The sequence below is a fragment of the Labrus mixtus genome, chromosome 3 (genome assembly GCF_963584025.1).
Source record: "Labrus mixtus chromosome 3, fLabMix1.1, whole genome shotgun sequence".
Lineage (NCBI taxonomy): Eukaryota > Metazoa > Chordata > Actinopteri > Labriformes > Labridae > Labrus > Labrus mixtus.
The window spans coordinates 27,820,551-27,837,411 of NC_083614.1; the positions used below are offsets into that span (position 1 = coordinate 27,820,551).

Genomic DNA, 16,861 nt, shown 5'->3' on the forward strand with positions numbered 1-16,861 from the left:
TGACAGTTGAAGAAATACATTTCCCTTGATGCCTCTATCAAACAACAGGAAAGTGTGCCGACAGTCTTGGAAAGTCTTGTTTACGAAGCCTGAAGACTACACTTCCTCTCAGAAGTTGTATTTTTCACACTGGAGACAGTGCAGATGTGGAAATGTCTTCTTTAATGGATGCAGTCCCAAATGTAGCAGCTCATGTTTAAGTGATGCATTGGGACCAAACTCGAGTCTTTTACTTGGCGAAGAGAAAACTGTTTATAAGTTGTTGACTGCCCCAATTTATGTCTGTGTGTGTGTGTGTGTGTGTGTGTGTTGGCAAAATTTGTTCATAAATTTAGGAAGCTGGTGTTAACACAGCAACTTACAACTTACTGTGATTAAAGTACCTTTGTCAGGTTCTTCCCTGGGAGTTCAACTTCCTGTTTACTGTTGTACTGTAATGTTTACATCAGATCCTCAAAGGCAAGCACTGGATGAATGCCTTTCCTTTAATTGGACCAACTTTGCTAATTAGGTCTACAAAAACACATTACAAAATGTTGTCATTAAACGTAAAAGCCATTCAAGCTATTTGGTTTTGGTTGCATGTTGGTCCATATGGAGGAAAAGAGGTGCAGAGCTATGATGGGAAGTTGGGAGCCAAAGTTCAGATGTGCAACCGAGTACACCTTGAATTTGAGAGACTCCGCCAACGCTTGTACACCTTTGCAGAACAACATTACATTTTCATTTAAAAAAATATATTGCCTCATAATACCTCCATTTATGAACGGCTGTTCTCCAAGGACGTCAGTGTAAAAGAGTTCAAAGTTTGGTATTTGTTGGTATTTGTTCAACATAAACTTGATGCTGTTGGTTTTTTAAAAAAAAACTTTGATTCAATGACATTTCTGCATCTCGTTGATTGATGAAAGCTGATGGGCCTTGTGTCTTTTATACAAATGGTTTCTGAAAATGAAATGCCTTTTCATAAAGTACATTGCTTGAGATTGAATCAGCTGCTGGTCTGTAGAGAAAAAAAAAAGGAGAGGCATGGGGAGATAAATGAGTGTAAAAAGAGAGGGAAAAAAAAGAAAACGAAGAGAGATGGAGTGGCACACAAGGGGACAGATGCTGTATCAATACGACCGTGGGAAACGGAAGTGACAAATGAGAGTGGGGAAATGATCATACACATAACCTCTACAATGACAAGTGTGAAAAGAAAATGGTTTGAGATGGGAGTGTTAAAAAGGGAATATAAGGATGTAAGGGGTGTTGATGATGTATAGCAGAGGGAAAATACTGAAAGAAGAGCGTCGTGGTGTAAAGAGCTGAGAAAGATGCGGTCTCTCTGGGGGCGTTCAGATCTGTGGTCTAATCAGAAGATGCCTGCTGAAGCTCTGAACACACGAGGGGATACGCAACGCTCACTCTTGCTTTGGTTCTGCAGAAACCATCTGAAGTGGTATTTCACAGATTTTTTTGTTGAAGAGGAATCGACCACGTTCGGCTCGCCCATGTCTTAGGCTCTGTGACCCTCACACCTGCAGAAAAGCATCATGAGTTCTAATGTGGCAGCCTGTTTTCTGAAGCTTCCTTGGGATTCTTGTAGCTGGTTTGTATAGTTTTATTTTTCATTCAAATCGAGAGGGACGGAAAATAAGGTCGGCAATGACTTGACATTACATTTTTCCAATTCGTAGTGTGTAATTGAAATGCCAAAGTGAGTTAAAAGAGGCGGGGGTGTTCACAGTTTATTCTATAGGCCGACAACATGACAAAATGTTTTCATCGTCTGCCATTCATGAATTTGACCTCGATCGTCAACCGCGTATAACTCACCTTCGAGCTCGTAACCCCAACAAATGAGCAGAGACATATGATGGAGAGTTGTGCTATATACAGTACTGCGTTTGAATGGATTTGGCAGCTGAATAAAGTCTTGGAGAGTTTGAAGGTGATTTCAGGAAGGAAGAAAGAACAGTGCTAATAAATACATAAATAAACCGCTGCACACTATATTTGACTTATTGTGACCAACATGTTTCACCTCAGGTTCGGCCAGAATATTTGGCATGATTGATTTCATTGATTTACATTTTTAAATCATTTTCATCATCATTTTTATTTTTATGTTCCTGAAATTCCCCGCCCCTGGTAACCACGACGACAGCAGACAACAGGCTAAACCCACACTTGTGTGTTTTTCTTTCACTGCATGCCTTTTGCTACGTTTATGCCACTACATGGTAAATGGACTTGAGCTTTTCTCGCCTTCTGACTACTCAAAGCGTTTTCCCACCCGCACACAGATGGTAGAGGCCGATATGTAAAGTGACCTACATGAAGTAGCTAATCCCATTCATACGCCACCGACAAAGCAGCGGGAGCAACTTGGGGTGAAGTGTCTTGCCCAAGGACACATCAGACATGTAGCTGCAGTAGCCTCCCCACTAATCTGTTAACCGTTTCTTGGTTTAAAAATAAATAAAAATGGGTGGCATGATAGTCTGCACAGAGACAGCCTCAGACGCCCACGTTCGCCTGCTCTGATTTGCTCTCATCAGTCATGTTATGTTCGCCCTTGATTTGTCATGTCTCTCATGTTTGACCCTTTTGAAAAAGTGAACCAAACAACAACAAAGACATGAACCCCGGACAAGCAGCCAGTAGTTCTTTCTCTCTTCTGTGATTGAAGCGGCGTTTTAAATAAAAAAGGACACATGTTAGAAAAGATCAGTCAAGGGTGTTCTTCAGCGGTGGACGTTAAGCTGAGTATCTGAAAGAATCCCTCAGTAAGACTGTAAGCCGGACGGGATGTGGTATAAATTAGTAACAGATCATTAGACCTCTTCTCTTCCTGATGTATATCTAATGTTGTAAAAATGATTACAACTGCCATTTTTGGAAACCAGCACGCTTAAAATAAATGTTCTACCGGCTGTATGATTGATTGAGCATGAAATGTGAATTTGTAGGGAGACAAAGAAAAATCTCATAATGAGTCTGGGCAGTAACTTCAGGTATTCTGTGAAGGCTGAAACGAAATGCAGGGCAGTTCATCAAGCAGCTAACGACGACAAGAGAGTCTGCAGAGTTATGACACCTTGACTTTGAGTTTGTATAATTACGAGCATAATGATCTGAGCTCTTAATTTAACTTCATATCCCCCCCCCCACACACACACACACACACACACACACACTTTCATCCTTTACAGCGCCCTGTCTCTTTTTTTCTGTCTTTGAGAGTGGATGTGGCATTGAGTCAGATCTTTGCTCACAATCGGTCAAGGACACACACAAAAAAAAAAAACTTGCTTCTGCTTTGGAACACATCGTGCATGTCCGCAGGGCCTGAAAAGAAAGACAGCAGAAACGGTGTTAGCAGTATAATATGTGCACAAAAAAAGTTAGACATGCACGACACAGTGTAATGTCAGAGAGGCCTCTGACAACGAGCTAATAAAGAGCTTGTCTAACAGCAGAGCAGGGAGCTTTAATGTCAGCAAACACACTCTGTGCTGCCCAGCTGAGATCATTGAACACTCATTTTGACCTCAGTGGTGCGCGTGTGCGTGTGTGTCTGAATGTTTATTTGCATCCTTTCTCTCCTCATACAACTCAGTGTGCGGTCTTCACCAGAAATGGAACACAGCCTTTTATTTCTCTCTCCTGGCTCTCGGCTGATATGTCAGTGAGTGAGAATAGCACCGCTGGCTGAGGACGCCATTGTGTCCGTGTTTTGGCGTCTTTGTTGCCAAAATGATGGATTATACTGGAAACAGGAGGAGCGGACCTTTCGGGAAAATAATGACCATTTTATCTGGAAAGAGTGGCTGCAAATGTTGGACTGATGTTTTTTTTTGTTTTGTTTTTTTGCATGATGGCTGAGCCTATTCTTGGACTTGAGCATGCACTTCAGTTTGCATGACGCACTTTATTCCGTCACCGCTCCGTATACTGAAGTGGTCGTCGTCCAACCTGCCGCACGCGAGCATATCCTGTTTATTGTGACACAGCAGAACAACACATGTTCACATGAGACCAGTTTTACCTGGGACTTCCTGTCATTTTTGCGCTTTACTGTAAAGCTTTTCGTTAAATGTTACTTTTCAGATCGTTACCGATGAAATTAGCTGGAAAACAAACCTCATATACCCGTGTGCATCACATATGAAATAGATGTTTATGCAAACATTACATTGAGTAAATTAAGATCGTCCAAATTTGAAATACTTTCATACTTTTTGATACCTTTTGTGTGTAAGGCTGAACACATTTACCCCAATGGCATCATTATCGCAATTTGAGCATTCAAAATGAACACATCCCAAAAGTGTGAATTTATCACAATAGAAAAAATGAAAGAAGAAATTTATGTTTTTCTCTTTTTTTAAAGATTTTTTTGGAGGGGGACTTTTGCCTTTATTTTGAAAGAGCAGTAGATAGAGAAGGAAATAGAGTGGGGAACGACATCCGGGAAAGGAGTCTCAGGTTGGACTTGAACCTGGGCCGCCCTCACGTATTTTAGTCTTCAAAGGACATTAAAGAAGCATCTAGGGACGGGACTTTCAAATTAGCTTAGGCTATAAATCCTGTAGTGTGTGGCATCATTTCACTTGCTCCATACTTGTCCCTATACAAAAAAATAAAATAAATATATAGATTTAAATAAATAAATGAATCAAAAAATGTTACATAGAACCTGCTCCTTTAATTGTGTTTGTTCATCCTTGTTGAGATGGCTATTTTACTTTAATGAAAACCCTGGAACGCTGGTTAAATGTTTGTTTCATCAAGTCAAGTCAAATCTGAAAAAAAGAAAAAAAGAAAATACACTTTGATTGGCCGCTTGTTGCCTTGGTGCAGAACTTTCTGACCCTTACCTTTGATGTTTCTCCAACAGATGAAGTTCTGCTGAGCCTTGTTAGATGTGAGACATGCAGAGAGTCGAGACTGTCCCGAGCTTTTGTGGAAGTTACTTTTAATGACTCGATGATACATTTAACAAAAATAACAGACGTGATGTGCCGAGGCATCCTTGCAGTTAGTTTTTGTTTGTTTTTATCCCCCTGCTTCTCCCTCTCCCTCCTGTGTCAAAAGCTCCGCAGAATTGAACATCCTTTTTAGTTGTGAATTCAGGAGGCTCATCTAGCAGAGACCTTAGGGATTACCCTGAATGACCTAAACTGTGTCGTGAGCTGATATCTGTGCTCATTAAAACACCGTCGGCACCTCTGCTGTGGAGGTGAAGCATTTCGTTTTAAAAAAAAAAAAAGGCAGCCTGAATAAATTGCCCAAGTTGTAAAAATGAAAGCCCGTGCAATTCCTCAAGTGCAGCTGTTCCTGTGGTACGACTGTTACCATGCATTCACACAGTCTCATATTATGTAGATGGATGCAGCGGTCATATGATAGATCACAACTGAAGGCAGTGTGCAGAGTGTGAGCGCTGTTGTGGCTGATTTGGACTCCATAACGGGGGGGCCGTATCAGACAGGAATAGACAGGCTTATTAGAGTTAAGTGCCTTCTGTCATATTATGCTGCATACACTTAGCCCGTCAAGCACCGCGTGAAATTTGTTAAATTACCGCTGTAATCATCTCCGAGGAGGTCAATCACCTATTCCATCAGGCTCACCATCGTTCAGGCGCCGCATGTGCAGCAATGTCGACATTACATCAGGAGGGTTACGACACGGCAATAAAAGAGCTCATGAAGCTGTGACGCGTAATCACTGCTGCACCTTGAAACTTGATCGTAGTGCTTCAGCTTTCTCTCTCTATATTCTAAGAACTGGAGTGTGTTTGTCATTTTGTTAAGAGGTTTTTTTGAAGACAAGAGACTTCATCTCTTCTCTCCACTGTGTTCTTCTTACAGAGAAAAGAAATAGCACAATTCATTTTGAACGAGTTGCATCGTTCAAAATTAATGTTCAAGTTCGCTCAGGCTGAAAAACCAACAGTTCAGATTGTGAGGTGCATGCAGCCTTTTACAGAGTTTGACTTTGATCACAGCGTTGGTCCGTCTGTGGGCTTGACTCCCATCGTGTAGAAATAAAAAGACTGAAGTGAGATGAATAGGAGAATGTTTTCTTATTTGACAAAACCAGGTTAACTTTCATTTTGTGGATATAATACGCAGTAAAAAAAAAAAGTAAAATCATAATATATTGCATCGTAACTCTCAGCACATACTGCAAAAATGTTTAGAATCACAATGATGTTGTATCGTGATGATATTGTGTCTCGGGGCCTCTGGTGATTCCCAACCACTAAAGTTGAACATGATTACTTTCTTGCTCTTTCTGAAAAGTTCATTGACAGACACTACTGCATCTAACAGAAAGACACCAGCTCCCTGGTGAAGATGATGAAGGTCATAACACTCAATTAAATTTGAGAGCACATTGGATACGATTACATCCAAACTGAAATCTTCCATACGGAGTAGAACACTTAAAATGAGACGAGCACCTCACAGTCTGTTCTTGCTCTGAGGTGTGTTTTCACCCTCACTGCTTTCATGTGAACTGAAGTCTTTTCATATGGCATAATGCAACAGAATCCGAGATGACTAAATCAATATGAAATGAGTCCAGGGGTGACATTAAAGTGAGCAGGGCGGGCAGTGACTGACAGCTTCAAAAGCATGGAGTATTGACTGATCGATTGACACAGAGTGCCAGCAAGCATTTGGGAAAAACACGGCACATAAAGTTCAAAAAAACAGAATCCATACTCAGATTTGATTTAGAGGTGATTGAATGCAAACACAGCAGGCTTTCAGACCTTTTTTTTTTTTTTTTTCTTTACAGCCTCTGTGACATGGCATATTTTGTGCTTGCACCAGCGCTGCCAGAAACGTTTTTGAATTTTGGCAACTCGTACTGACGGTGCAAAGTCACTCTCTGAAAGTAAAGAGAACTCCATCAAACAGAGAACTAGAGGTGGCATCGGTCAACACACATTGTATTTATCGTGTTTGCTGAAGTTATTCAGCCTGTCAGCTGGTTTTGGACACACAGCCGTGTCACTGCTGTTACTTTTTTTTTTTTTTGCTTTTATTTTCTTTACTTGCACTGAGCAGATTTCCCTGGGGCATCAATACCCGAGAAGACCAGAATTAAATTTCAGCAAAGTGGATGCATTTTGCAACATCTCAGAGAGGAAGGCTTTATGACTAAGGCTCATAACAGCTGCTTTTTCTGCATAAAAGTTCTGGCTCGAGCCGCGTTTATGAACCTCCACTTCATCATAATGTATCAACCAGCAAGACTCACAGAAATGTCAGCTCAGGGAGAGAGCTGAAAGATGGAGAAAGACAGAAAATACAGAAGGTACTTGGAGCTAATGTGTCTCCAGGCTACCATGACAGCTGGTTCGATGCGACTAAATTACAACCCACTTACTCAGAATATCGCCGACATGCAGAGGATAGTGGGAGAGGGAGGTAGGCAGTCACCTGGCTGCATGAGAGTTTGCATAATGTCTTAGCACATGAATCTGATCACAATAACAATGTTTACACATGCATCATATTTCATATGCAAACAGTGTGGCGGTGTCGGCCTGTGTTGTCTGTGTTTGCCTGCAGCAGTGCTTCTGTTCGACCGCGGCCACAGCTCCATTAGGACGCAGACGAGATGATTGGAAGCTGTCTCGGTCTGATCTTCGGTGTGTAAACTGATCGTGACAGAGCCGTGTGTGTGCTGTGTTTATTCAGCGGGGCTGTGTGTCATTTTCTGTGAAACCTTTTCATCACTGCTCGGTAACATTGCACTGCAGTGGAGTGGAATCCCCGCACTATTTTGCTGACTTTCAGTTTGCAGAAATGTGAAAGAAGTTCAACTCAAGATTTTCAAAGGGTTGTTTTAAAATCTAAATTACGTCAATGTTAGCGTTAAAGCAGCATTACATAACTTTTCCTCTGAAAATTGTTGTACTTCTAGATCGACTTTGAAACTACTGCAAAGGGAACATAGCATGTGTCTCATGTCCGCAGATCGCCCCCGTAGCGTTCTTAAAGTAGTATCTGGTTCGATATTGTTTGATACAATGGCTGCAGCTAAAAGCTACGCTGAAGACTTTTTCTTTTTTAGATTTATTTTTGGCCCGTTAATCCTTTTAATGTCTTTATTTTAGAGATAGGACAGAGTTAGAGTCAGAAACAGGGGAGAGAGAAAGTGGCATATGACATGCGGGGAAAGGAGCCGATGGTCGGACCCAGACCCGGGATGTCCTCTCTAAAGGACTTAAGTCTCTGTACATGGGGAGTGCCCACTAACCGCTAGGCTACCAGCACCCCAATGATAAAGACTTTTAATTCAATATGTCTAATTACATATCTTTTGATAAATAAGTCTTCAGAGTAATAACTCTGATGGTCAACTCTTGAAAATCCTTTTTTTCCCTCATTGTCCACTGCACAGCTCATACATTGCACCTTTTGTACATTTTGTGTTTTTTATTTTTTACCTTTTAGCTTCTTATACTGTATTATTTAAGTTGTTGCTAGTTCTGCTTTATTTCCTTGTTAATTGTTTAGCACCAATACACCAAGTCAAATTCCTTGTACTGTATGTGTAAATGTACTTGGCAATAAACCCAGATTCTGATTCTGATTCTGATATTAGCCGTAGTTCTTGTTATTACCGACTAGGTGTTGGGTTCGTCATCATGAACCCGCAGAGGTCAGTCTGCCATAGAGCTGTTTTTTTATAGTGGTTCTGCAATTCTGTATGTCACCATGTGTAAAACACAGGACTCTGTAAGGTTACTCACACATAGCAACCGTCTCCAGGGACTAAAAGACGATGCTAGTTGTCAGTGTAATGGGCAGAAGGTCAGCCTTTTTCAGATTGTTATTTTTTTCTTCCATTTGCGATCCTTTAAGGTCATCAATCCTTTCATGTTTTCAATCTTCAGTAACTGTGGAGCCGACTCAGCCAAAGCAAATTTTCTGATTGGAACAGAAAGAACATCCTTTATCTAACCACACGCCTGATGGAACAAAATGCTCGTGTCCACGAGATAAACCCAATGTGATTGTTTCAAATGAAAAGAAAACACGACATGTTAATTCTTATTCTACGTTGTCTCTCTTTTTTTTTCTCTGCAGTATGAGTTCAAGGTGAAAAACATCAAGAAGAAAAAAGTCAACATAGTGGTGTCTGTGGACGGCGTGAAAGTCAACCTGAGGAAAAAGAAAAAAGTGAGTGACCTTTTTATTTTTTATTTGATCCTTTTTGCAAATGAAGAAACCCTCTCTTTGTGTGCAGGTAGGGTCATTTGAAATCAAAGACATAAGGTACTGTGGTCCACAGCTGAAGGACAAGTCAATGTCATGTGAAACACACGGCACAGTATCTTTTATGAAGCTTAACTTGACTCTCTTGCTCCATAAGACAATGAGTTGCTTCTCCCGTTCGACACAGTTCAGGGGAGTTTTGCAGACACACGTTTCACAAAGTACATGTTGACTCCTCTGGGAAACATTCAGAACATGTTCTTGATCAAACAAAGAGAAGTTGATCTGTGTCAAACTCGGGGATAGGATGAAACTGGAGTGGTATACACGTATCGAGTGGTGCTTAAGAGCAAATGAATGGCACATCTAATCTACAGTAACTGATTCAATTATTTTAAATGTTGTCCTTGTACAGTGTGAAAAGTCTATATTTAAAAGTAGAGATGGGACACATCCGATCTTATATCTGTATCGGGTCCTATATTGATGAATTTTACATATCAGATATTGGACTGTCTGCGATGTCACAGATCAAGAAAGATCTTTGGGAACATTCTCAGCTCGCACAGTCCGACTCTGAAGACATTTAGACTGAACTGTAAGAGGTGCATCATTTCTATAATTTGGTCATGAATTATTTTCAGCCAACCAAACAGCCTTGCTTATAAAAGCATGTGATTGCAGATACATGTTACTGTTCAGTTTGTCTCTTTAGAAGAACCAATGCACATTCATTTCCTGTTTCCTGTCTGCAGAAGACAGTGGAAATCAATTAAGGGTTTTAATGAGTTGGCAGACGGAGGTGAGAATAGAGACCTCAGCGAGGCGGACAGAGGGCCTGAGACAGATCGAAAGTGTGGGGGAAGAAGAACGTAGAAGTTTACAGAGGTGGATGTTAATGAGGATGGAGGTGGGAGCGAGCTAAAAGAGGAGAAAAAAAAGCCTGAAGAAACCTCGATGTGGGAGTAGACAGGAGACAAGAGCGTCTGTGTTTCAGGTGTGGTGAGGCTGACAGCTGTAATCCACAGAGACAGAGCCGAGTCGACTTCACTCCCTGAGAATCACAGAGAGGCTGACAGGCGGAAAACCAGTGAATGGGAACAAAGAGAAGCTCACTTAGAAGTGCCATCCACTCTCCTCACCAGTCTTCAGTTTTCCTTCCTCACTCTTTCATCCAGGCTGGAACCCGCTGGCTTGTTTTTCACAGTTCCAGGCGGCTCTGCTGGACTGCATCCTCTAAAGTCTGCTAAATATTTAATGCAACAGTTGTGACTGTCAGGCATCATCTAGGCTTTAAACTGTTGCTCTATCCATCCGGTGCACACTCATATTGAGTTGTAGCGAACTGGGAAAAGAATCTGCCTGTGAAAAGGTCAGCATGGAGAGATTTTTCTCTGCTGAGTTTTATTTTTCTGTTTCCTCTCAGAAGTACGTGTTTGTTTGTTTCCTTAAATAAGAAAAGGACGGACTCTCACTAACTTGAATGTCTGTTGTAAGTTGATTGCTGCTGCTCACTTTGCAATGGACAGAATTTAAAATGATCAGCAGCGACAGTTTAATAATGCATCTATATGCTCTGAAGTGTAAATCGTCAAATTGGACTTAAGGGGGCGCTGGTGGCGCAGTGGTTAGTGCGCGCACCCCCATGTATGGAGGCTGTAGTCCTCCAAGCGGGCGGCCCAGGTTCAAATCCAACCTGTGGCTCCTTTCGCGCATGTCATTCCCTTCTCTCTCTCTCTCTCTCTCTCTCTCTCTCTCTCTCCCTGATTTCCGACTCTATCCACTGTCCTATCTCTCAAATAAAGGCACAAAAAGCCCAAAAATAAATCTTGAAAATGGACTTGTACGGTGCTTTTCTAGTCTTCTGACTACTCAAAGCGCTTTTACACCGCAGGTCACACCTACACATTCACACACTGATGGTAGAGGTTGCTATGTACATGTAAAGTGAACATCAGACCACCCCATTCATACACATTCACACATGCCGATGAAGCAGCGGGAGCAATTTAGGGTTAAGTGTCTTGCCCAAGGACACATCGGACATGTTGCTGCAGGAGCTGGGGATCGAACCCTCGACCTTCCAGTTGAGCTGCAGCTGTGGGTTTGACATGCAGACAGATTCTCGTAAAAACAACCATCCAAATGAGCTCCCCTTAAGCTACTAAATGGTACATCTAAATAATGAATAACGATCAAAAAAACAACCATTTAATCCTGCATCTATTTTTCCCAGATATTTGTGCTGTTTATAAATCTGCAGCCAAGATTTTTTTAAATGCATGTAAATGCAAGAAGTAGTCATTTGTTGTAACTCTTTAAGATGCGGACATGTAGCTATAAATCCTCAGTACAAACATGCCTGTTGGCTAAACATGATCAATGGAAGAGAAGCAGTGAATCTACTGATTGTCACAGTGTTATGAATATCTCTTTATGGTTTAAGATAATTATCTGTGTTGAAGAATTCAATTTGTTGAAGCTTTGACTAAACAGAAGAATCAGTTATTTGTTAACATCCGCTCAAACTTTTCTCCATAAAAACGGTTGAATTCTTGCTGAATTCGTGCTTTGTGTGTCTGTGTTGTTGCATGTGTGTATCAGAGGGAGCTGTAATGACCTTGACTTGTTCTTAGAGGCAGATGTACATCACAGATTAACATAAGTGTTTCATTACATGGAGCCTTAATGACGTTCTCTAAATGATCCTGGAAGAACAAGTGTATCTATAACATTAGTATAAACACTCCCTTATGTCAGTGTGTGTGTGTGTCATGTGTACATTATATCTTTATCATATGACAACACAATGCATGAGATGGTATTTATAAAGAAATGTGAAAATCTGATGTTCAGGTGAGATGTAGAGTGTGAAGTGCACGATACATGACATTTAGTGCTCCATCTTTAACTCACGTTTGATAGAAAAGAAGGGCTGCCTTATGTCTTGATTTCATCTCCAGTTATACAATACATAAATACGAAGAGGATTTCCATCCGTCCATTTTCTTCCACTTATCCGAGGTCGGGTCGCGGTGGCATCAGCCGCAGTAAGTCAACCCAGACTCCCCTCTCCCCAGCAACGTTTTCCAGCTCCTCCTGGGGGAGTCCGAGGCGTTCCCAGGCTAGATAAGATATATAATCCCCTCCAGCGAACTCTGGGTCTACCTGGTCTCCATCCTCCAAAGGGTCCAGGAGGCATCCGAATCAGATGCCCAGACCACTTCCTTTCTATGCAAAGAGCATTTACACGTCACATTTCCCCAGAGCCCAAAGTGACAACTTCAAATTACTTCTTTTGTCCGAGAAACGCTGCAAATCATCACATTTACAAGCAAAAAAAGAAAAAGAAACGTTTTGCAGATTTGTATTGTGTTGAAGGCAGCATCACAACATTTACAACAAGTCTTTTTGAACTTGCTTTTGATCCTATTTATCTGTCTCTTCAGGTCTAATAAGATCAGCTTCCTTTGGACCCTTTCTAGATCACACCTCATTCAAATTTTAACCTCTGGGGCGACAGCTGTGTAGTGGTTTGTGGACATAATCCTTGGATCCAAATTGTATTATTTTTGGATCACCCTTGGTTAGCTCTTCCTCAGTGCATCTTGCTTTGGCCTCGCATCTGCAGCTGGTCTCCTGTGTGCACTCTCCTCATTGCACTTTATCACCCAATCAAAATGCAAAATATAAGCCTGAAAAGTAAAGTCCTTTCATGCCATCTGTCTCAAGTCTAAGTCGAGTCTCAAGTCATGAAAGGCAACGTCAAAGTCAAGTCAAGTCTTTTATCCACAAATTTGCGACTCGAGTCAAGTCAAGTGACTCCAGTCCCCCACCTCTGCCGTGTTCGGCTCCGACATGTCGTCTCGCATGTCGTTTCCCACTCTCTCTCTCTCCTCCGGCTTTCTGACTCTATCCACTGTCCTGTCTTTTTAAAGGCATAAAAAGATCAAAAATAAACATTTAAAAACATATTCAATCCTTTTAAACTTCTATCAGTAATATTTCTGAAAACAGTGGGCTTTATAATGAGCAGGATTTTGTATCTATTCTGTGGTTGAACAACAAACCAGACACAGGAAGATGTGATGAAAGTTAGCAGATTGAACCTCCCCTCTGCGTTCTCTTGGCCGACGGGCGTAGATATTAAAGAACATCATTGCAGGATCAGTGTCGAGTTAATTGGCCGGCTGGAATGAAAGGTCGGTCAGTACGCGCGCATCGCCCCCACCTGTGTTCTCGTCTCGTTTGAATGTCAAGTGTGACCGTCTGAAATCTATTTACATCTCTTGAGTACGTCACAGGCGATGAAGGAGCAGAGGTAGCACTGATTGAATGATTGAGCCAACAAAGCTCTACAGAGAACGAAATCAATGGGCATCATCTCTGTGTGCTCATGTGTTGACATTCTGTGACATTAAACCCCGAGGTGGATTCAATCAAACAGAGAGACGGGAAAGAGGAAGGATGGGAAAACAAAGATCTCAAAAATGAAGATGTATTACTTTCTAAATGAATTGTCTCTTAATGGATATCAAAGCAGGGGACAGATATATTCATTTAGTTTTTTTATGTTTGGATAAATGTTCAGCTGTCAAATCTACACTCTAAAACGCGACCTACTGGGCGATCGGAAGCTATGAAACCCTTTTTAAAATAATCAATATTAGCATTAATATGATATTTTACATAGAAACTATGAGCAGCTTCCCCTTTTTCTCAAGTGGGACACTTCATGTCTGTCACATCATCATCATGGTGTCAAGCAGGAGCGGTCCCAAACTTTTTAGTTTGCATTAATTACATGCATCAAATAAGTTACTTTGTAACATATTGTCAGGCTACAGAGCCTTTGAATGTTTTCACAACAAGCCAGAATATAGAATAGATGCAATATGCACTGTATTTAAAGAAGAAGAAAGAACTATTGAAAAACGCTTTCGCATTTAGCTTCAAAATATTTGGTCACATCTCAAAAAATGTGGAACAAAAAAAATGACTTGGAGAGTTTCTCTGTTTTGGATCAATGTGTTTGTGGGTAAATGTGGCAAAACTTGCAAAACTAAAGACACAATATTTATACACTAATCACTGGTTATGATACGTTGACCTTCATAACCTTTAAGCTCAGATAGTACAGATTTAAGGGATATGAAACATTTATAAAACTCTGAGAAATGGCAATACGATAAGCACAAATAGCGATGCAGAGCGTGACGGTTCAGCTCTGTTTTCCATCTTCAATTTGGAGTAAACAGACACTTTTGTTTTGTTTCATTTCCACAGAAGAAGGAGTGGACGTGGGATGAGAGCAAGATGATGGTGATGCAGGATCCTATTTACAGGTAAGCTCCTGAAAATGTGTATTCACTACAGAACAGTTTCATTGCTTCAGCCCAACTTGAAAGGCTAATCTAGTCCTTTTATTAATTCACATTGAAGCTGCTTCTCTCGCTCCTCATGGCTCATTGGATCTTTTCCCAAACACTTTTTAATCCAAACTTGATTAAATAAACAGTGTCGGCTCAGGAAATGAGAATCTTTTGTCTCTGTCACTTCTGCTGGCTTTGGTACTTTGGAGAGGGAAAAAAAGGATATTGTAGCTCTTTTGAAGATTTGTTTGTCTGACTTGAGGACAGAGCAGCACAAAGATTTCAGAAAAATAAACGAGTTATTGGGAAGTTCTGATGCATAAACATGTTATGACATAGAAGACAAAGGCCATCCTGGTGGACCCTCAGCACCCTCTCCATGCAGAGTTTAGACTTCTGCCGACAGGGAGGAGGTTCACTTCTGTTAGGAGGGCCAAATCGAACTGATATCTGAGGTCCTTTGTCCCATCAGCAGTTGGGTTTCTAAATAAGCTATAGCTGGCATTACACCTTTACTATGGACTGTTGGTCTTTGTGTCTCTGTAAAACCCCTTCATGCAGTTTCCCACTCTTCAATCAGAGTTTTTACAGGTGATGCTTACAGCAGCCTTCACTGCATGCTGTATAGAAATGTTGGATGGTCCTCTCTCTCTGTGAGACGAGACTTGCATACGTACCTGTTCATTTAAAAAGCTCTTATTGGGAGGCTACCTCCTCACATTTCCTCTGTTAGTCTGGTCCTCTGCAGTACATTACACACGGTCTAATGACTGGTTTACGCTCCAGGTTCCAGAGCTCATTCTGAGCTTGGTAGATCTGCTTTGCACTTCTTTGCACCATCAGCTTGGAATTCACTACAAAGCACTGTAAAGATCAATGCATTGGTTTCTCATGGCCATCTTAGATCCTTAATTATTAACTTCTTAACACCTGATTACACCTGTTTTAATTGATGTTGATGTGAACATTAGAGCCCGACCGATTAATTGGCCAGCCGATTTTATCGGCCGATATTAGCATATCCAGTAGCTATCGGTATCGGCTAATTTTATCACAGATATGTGCCGATATTTCTAGATTTATTCACCAGTCAAATAGCATTTAATTTGAGCGTCATTTTAGCACAAAAAGCAGCTCGCATTCTGGCTGTCACCAGCCAAGTGTGCTCTATGGATTACATCAAGCATCGTCACTCTCCAGAGTTATTTCCTTGTTGAGTGACCATCTTTTCTTCTTTATAGGAAAAAAGTGTTTGAAAACTGAATTTGGCGGGTCAATGCAATTAATGTGTATATCTATATCTATCTCTACTGATTGAACATAGAGCTAAGAAAGATATCGGCCAGATTTTTCTCTCTCTCTATTATCTGTATCAGCCCCTAGATAACATTACTTATTAATTGCATGTCTGTTTTAACTGATCTTTTTTTTTCTCTATGATATCTTTTCATTGTTTATCTTGCATTCTAATATTTGTATCTGCTCGACATCAAAGATTTTTTTAGTTTAAAAAGACATAATGATGATATCCATGGGAGTTATGTTTAATATGTATCATGTCTTTGTGCAGCTTGTCATGATGTGAATTGTCTTCATGGACCTCTGGTGCAAAACCAAACGGCCCCTCTGCGGGACAATTAAGATTTTCCAATCCAATCCAATAGAAATATATGAAAAGGACGAGAGAATGGCTCTATGACTACGGTGAACAGATCGTTTTAATATTGCATTTTGAAATAATTCAATTATGCAGGAATTTGAGTAAAGGCCTTTATGAAACACGAGTTTTAATGATGCATGTTTAAAACTGGTAAATACATTAAAAGTAAATCCTGAAATGTTAAACTGCTCTTATGAGTTTCACAATAATCACACAAATCTTTCAATGGTCATACTTTATTCACCATTGTGCCACTTCATTCCCTTCGTTATTTACTTCAATCATTAAAAAACTATAGAAGATCCTCATCGTCATCTTTTCCCACCTGTTTGAACCCAAGATAGAGTCGACCCTGTATCTTTTTTTTTACTAAGCAGTACTATTCTCAAACAGAGAATATCAAGTTTAGGTGTCTGCTTCTTGTAGTAATCATGCAGTTCTATCAGAATCACAGTGAGATCTTTTTACCCACGTCTTTAAAGAAACTGAGTGTTTTCATAGCTGTAGCTTGGACTGATGCACCTCATTTACTCCAAATGGTTTCGATCAAAGCACTGTGACACCACCCTTCCTTATCCTCTGTGTTGGTGGAGGTA

At 40.8% G+C, this 16,861-nt stretch overlaps 1 protein-coding gene across 2 annotated transcripts in view; it reads left to right on the forward strand.

Annotated features, from left to right (window-relative positions):
- LOC132969472 (carboxyl-terminal PDZ ligand of neuronal nitric oxide synthase protein-like) overlaps positions 1–16,861 on the forward strand; it is a 188,912-nt gene that overhangs the window by 54,323 nt on the left and 117,728 nt on the right. For both annotated transcript variants that reach the window (XM_061034336.1, XM_061034337.1), the window contains exons 3-4: positions 9,105–9,197; positions 14,520–14,578. In XM_061034336.1, coding sequence (XP_060890319.1) covers positions 9,105–9,197; positions 14,520–14,578 — 152 coding nt within the window. The remainder of the gene's footprint in view (positions 1–9,104; positions 9,198–14,519; positions 14,579–16,861) is intronic.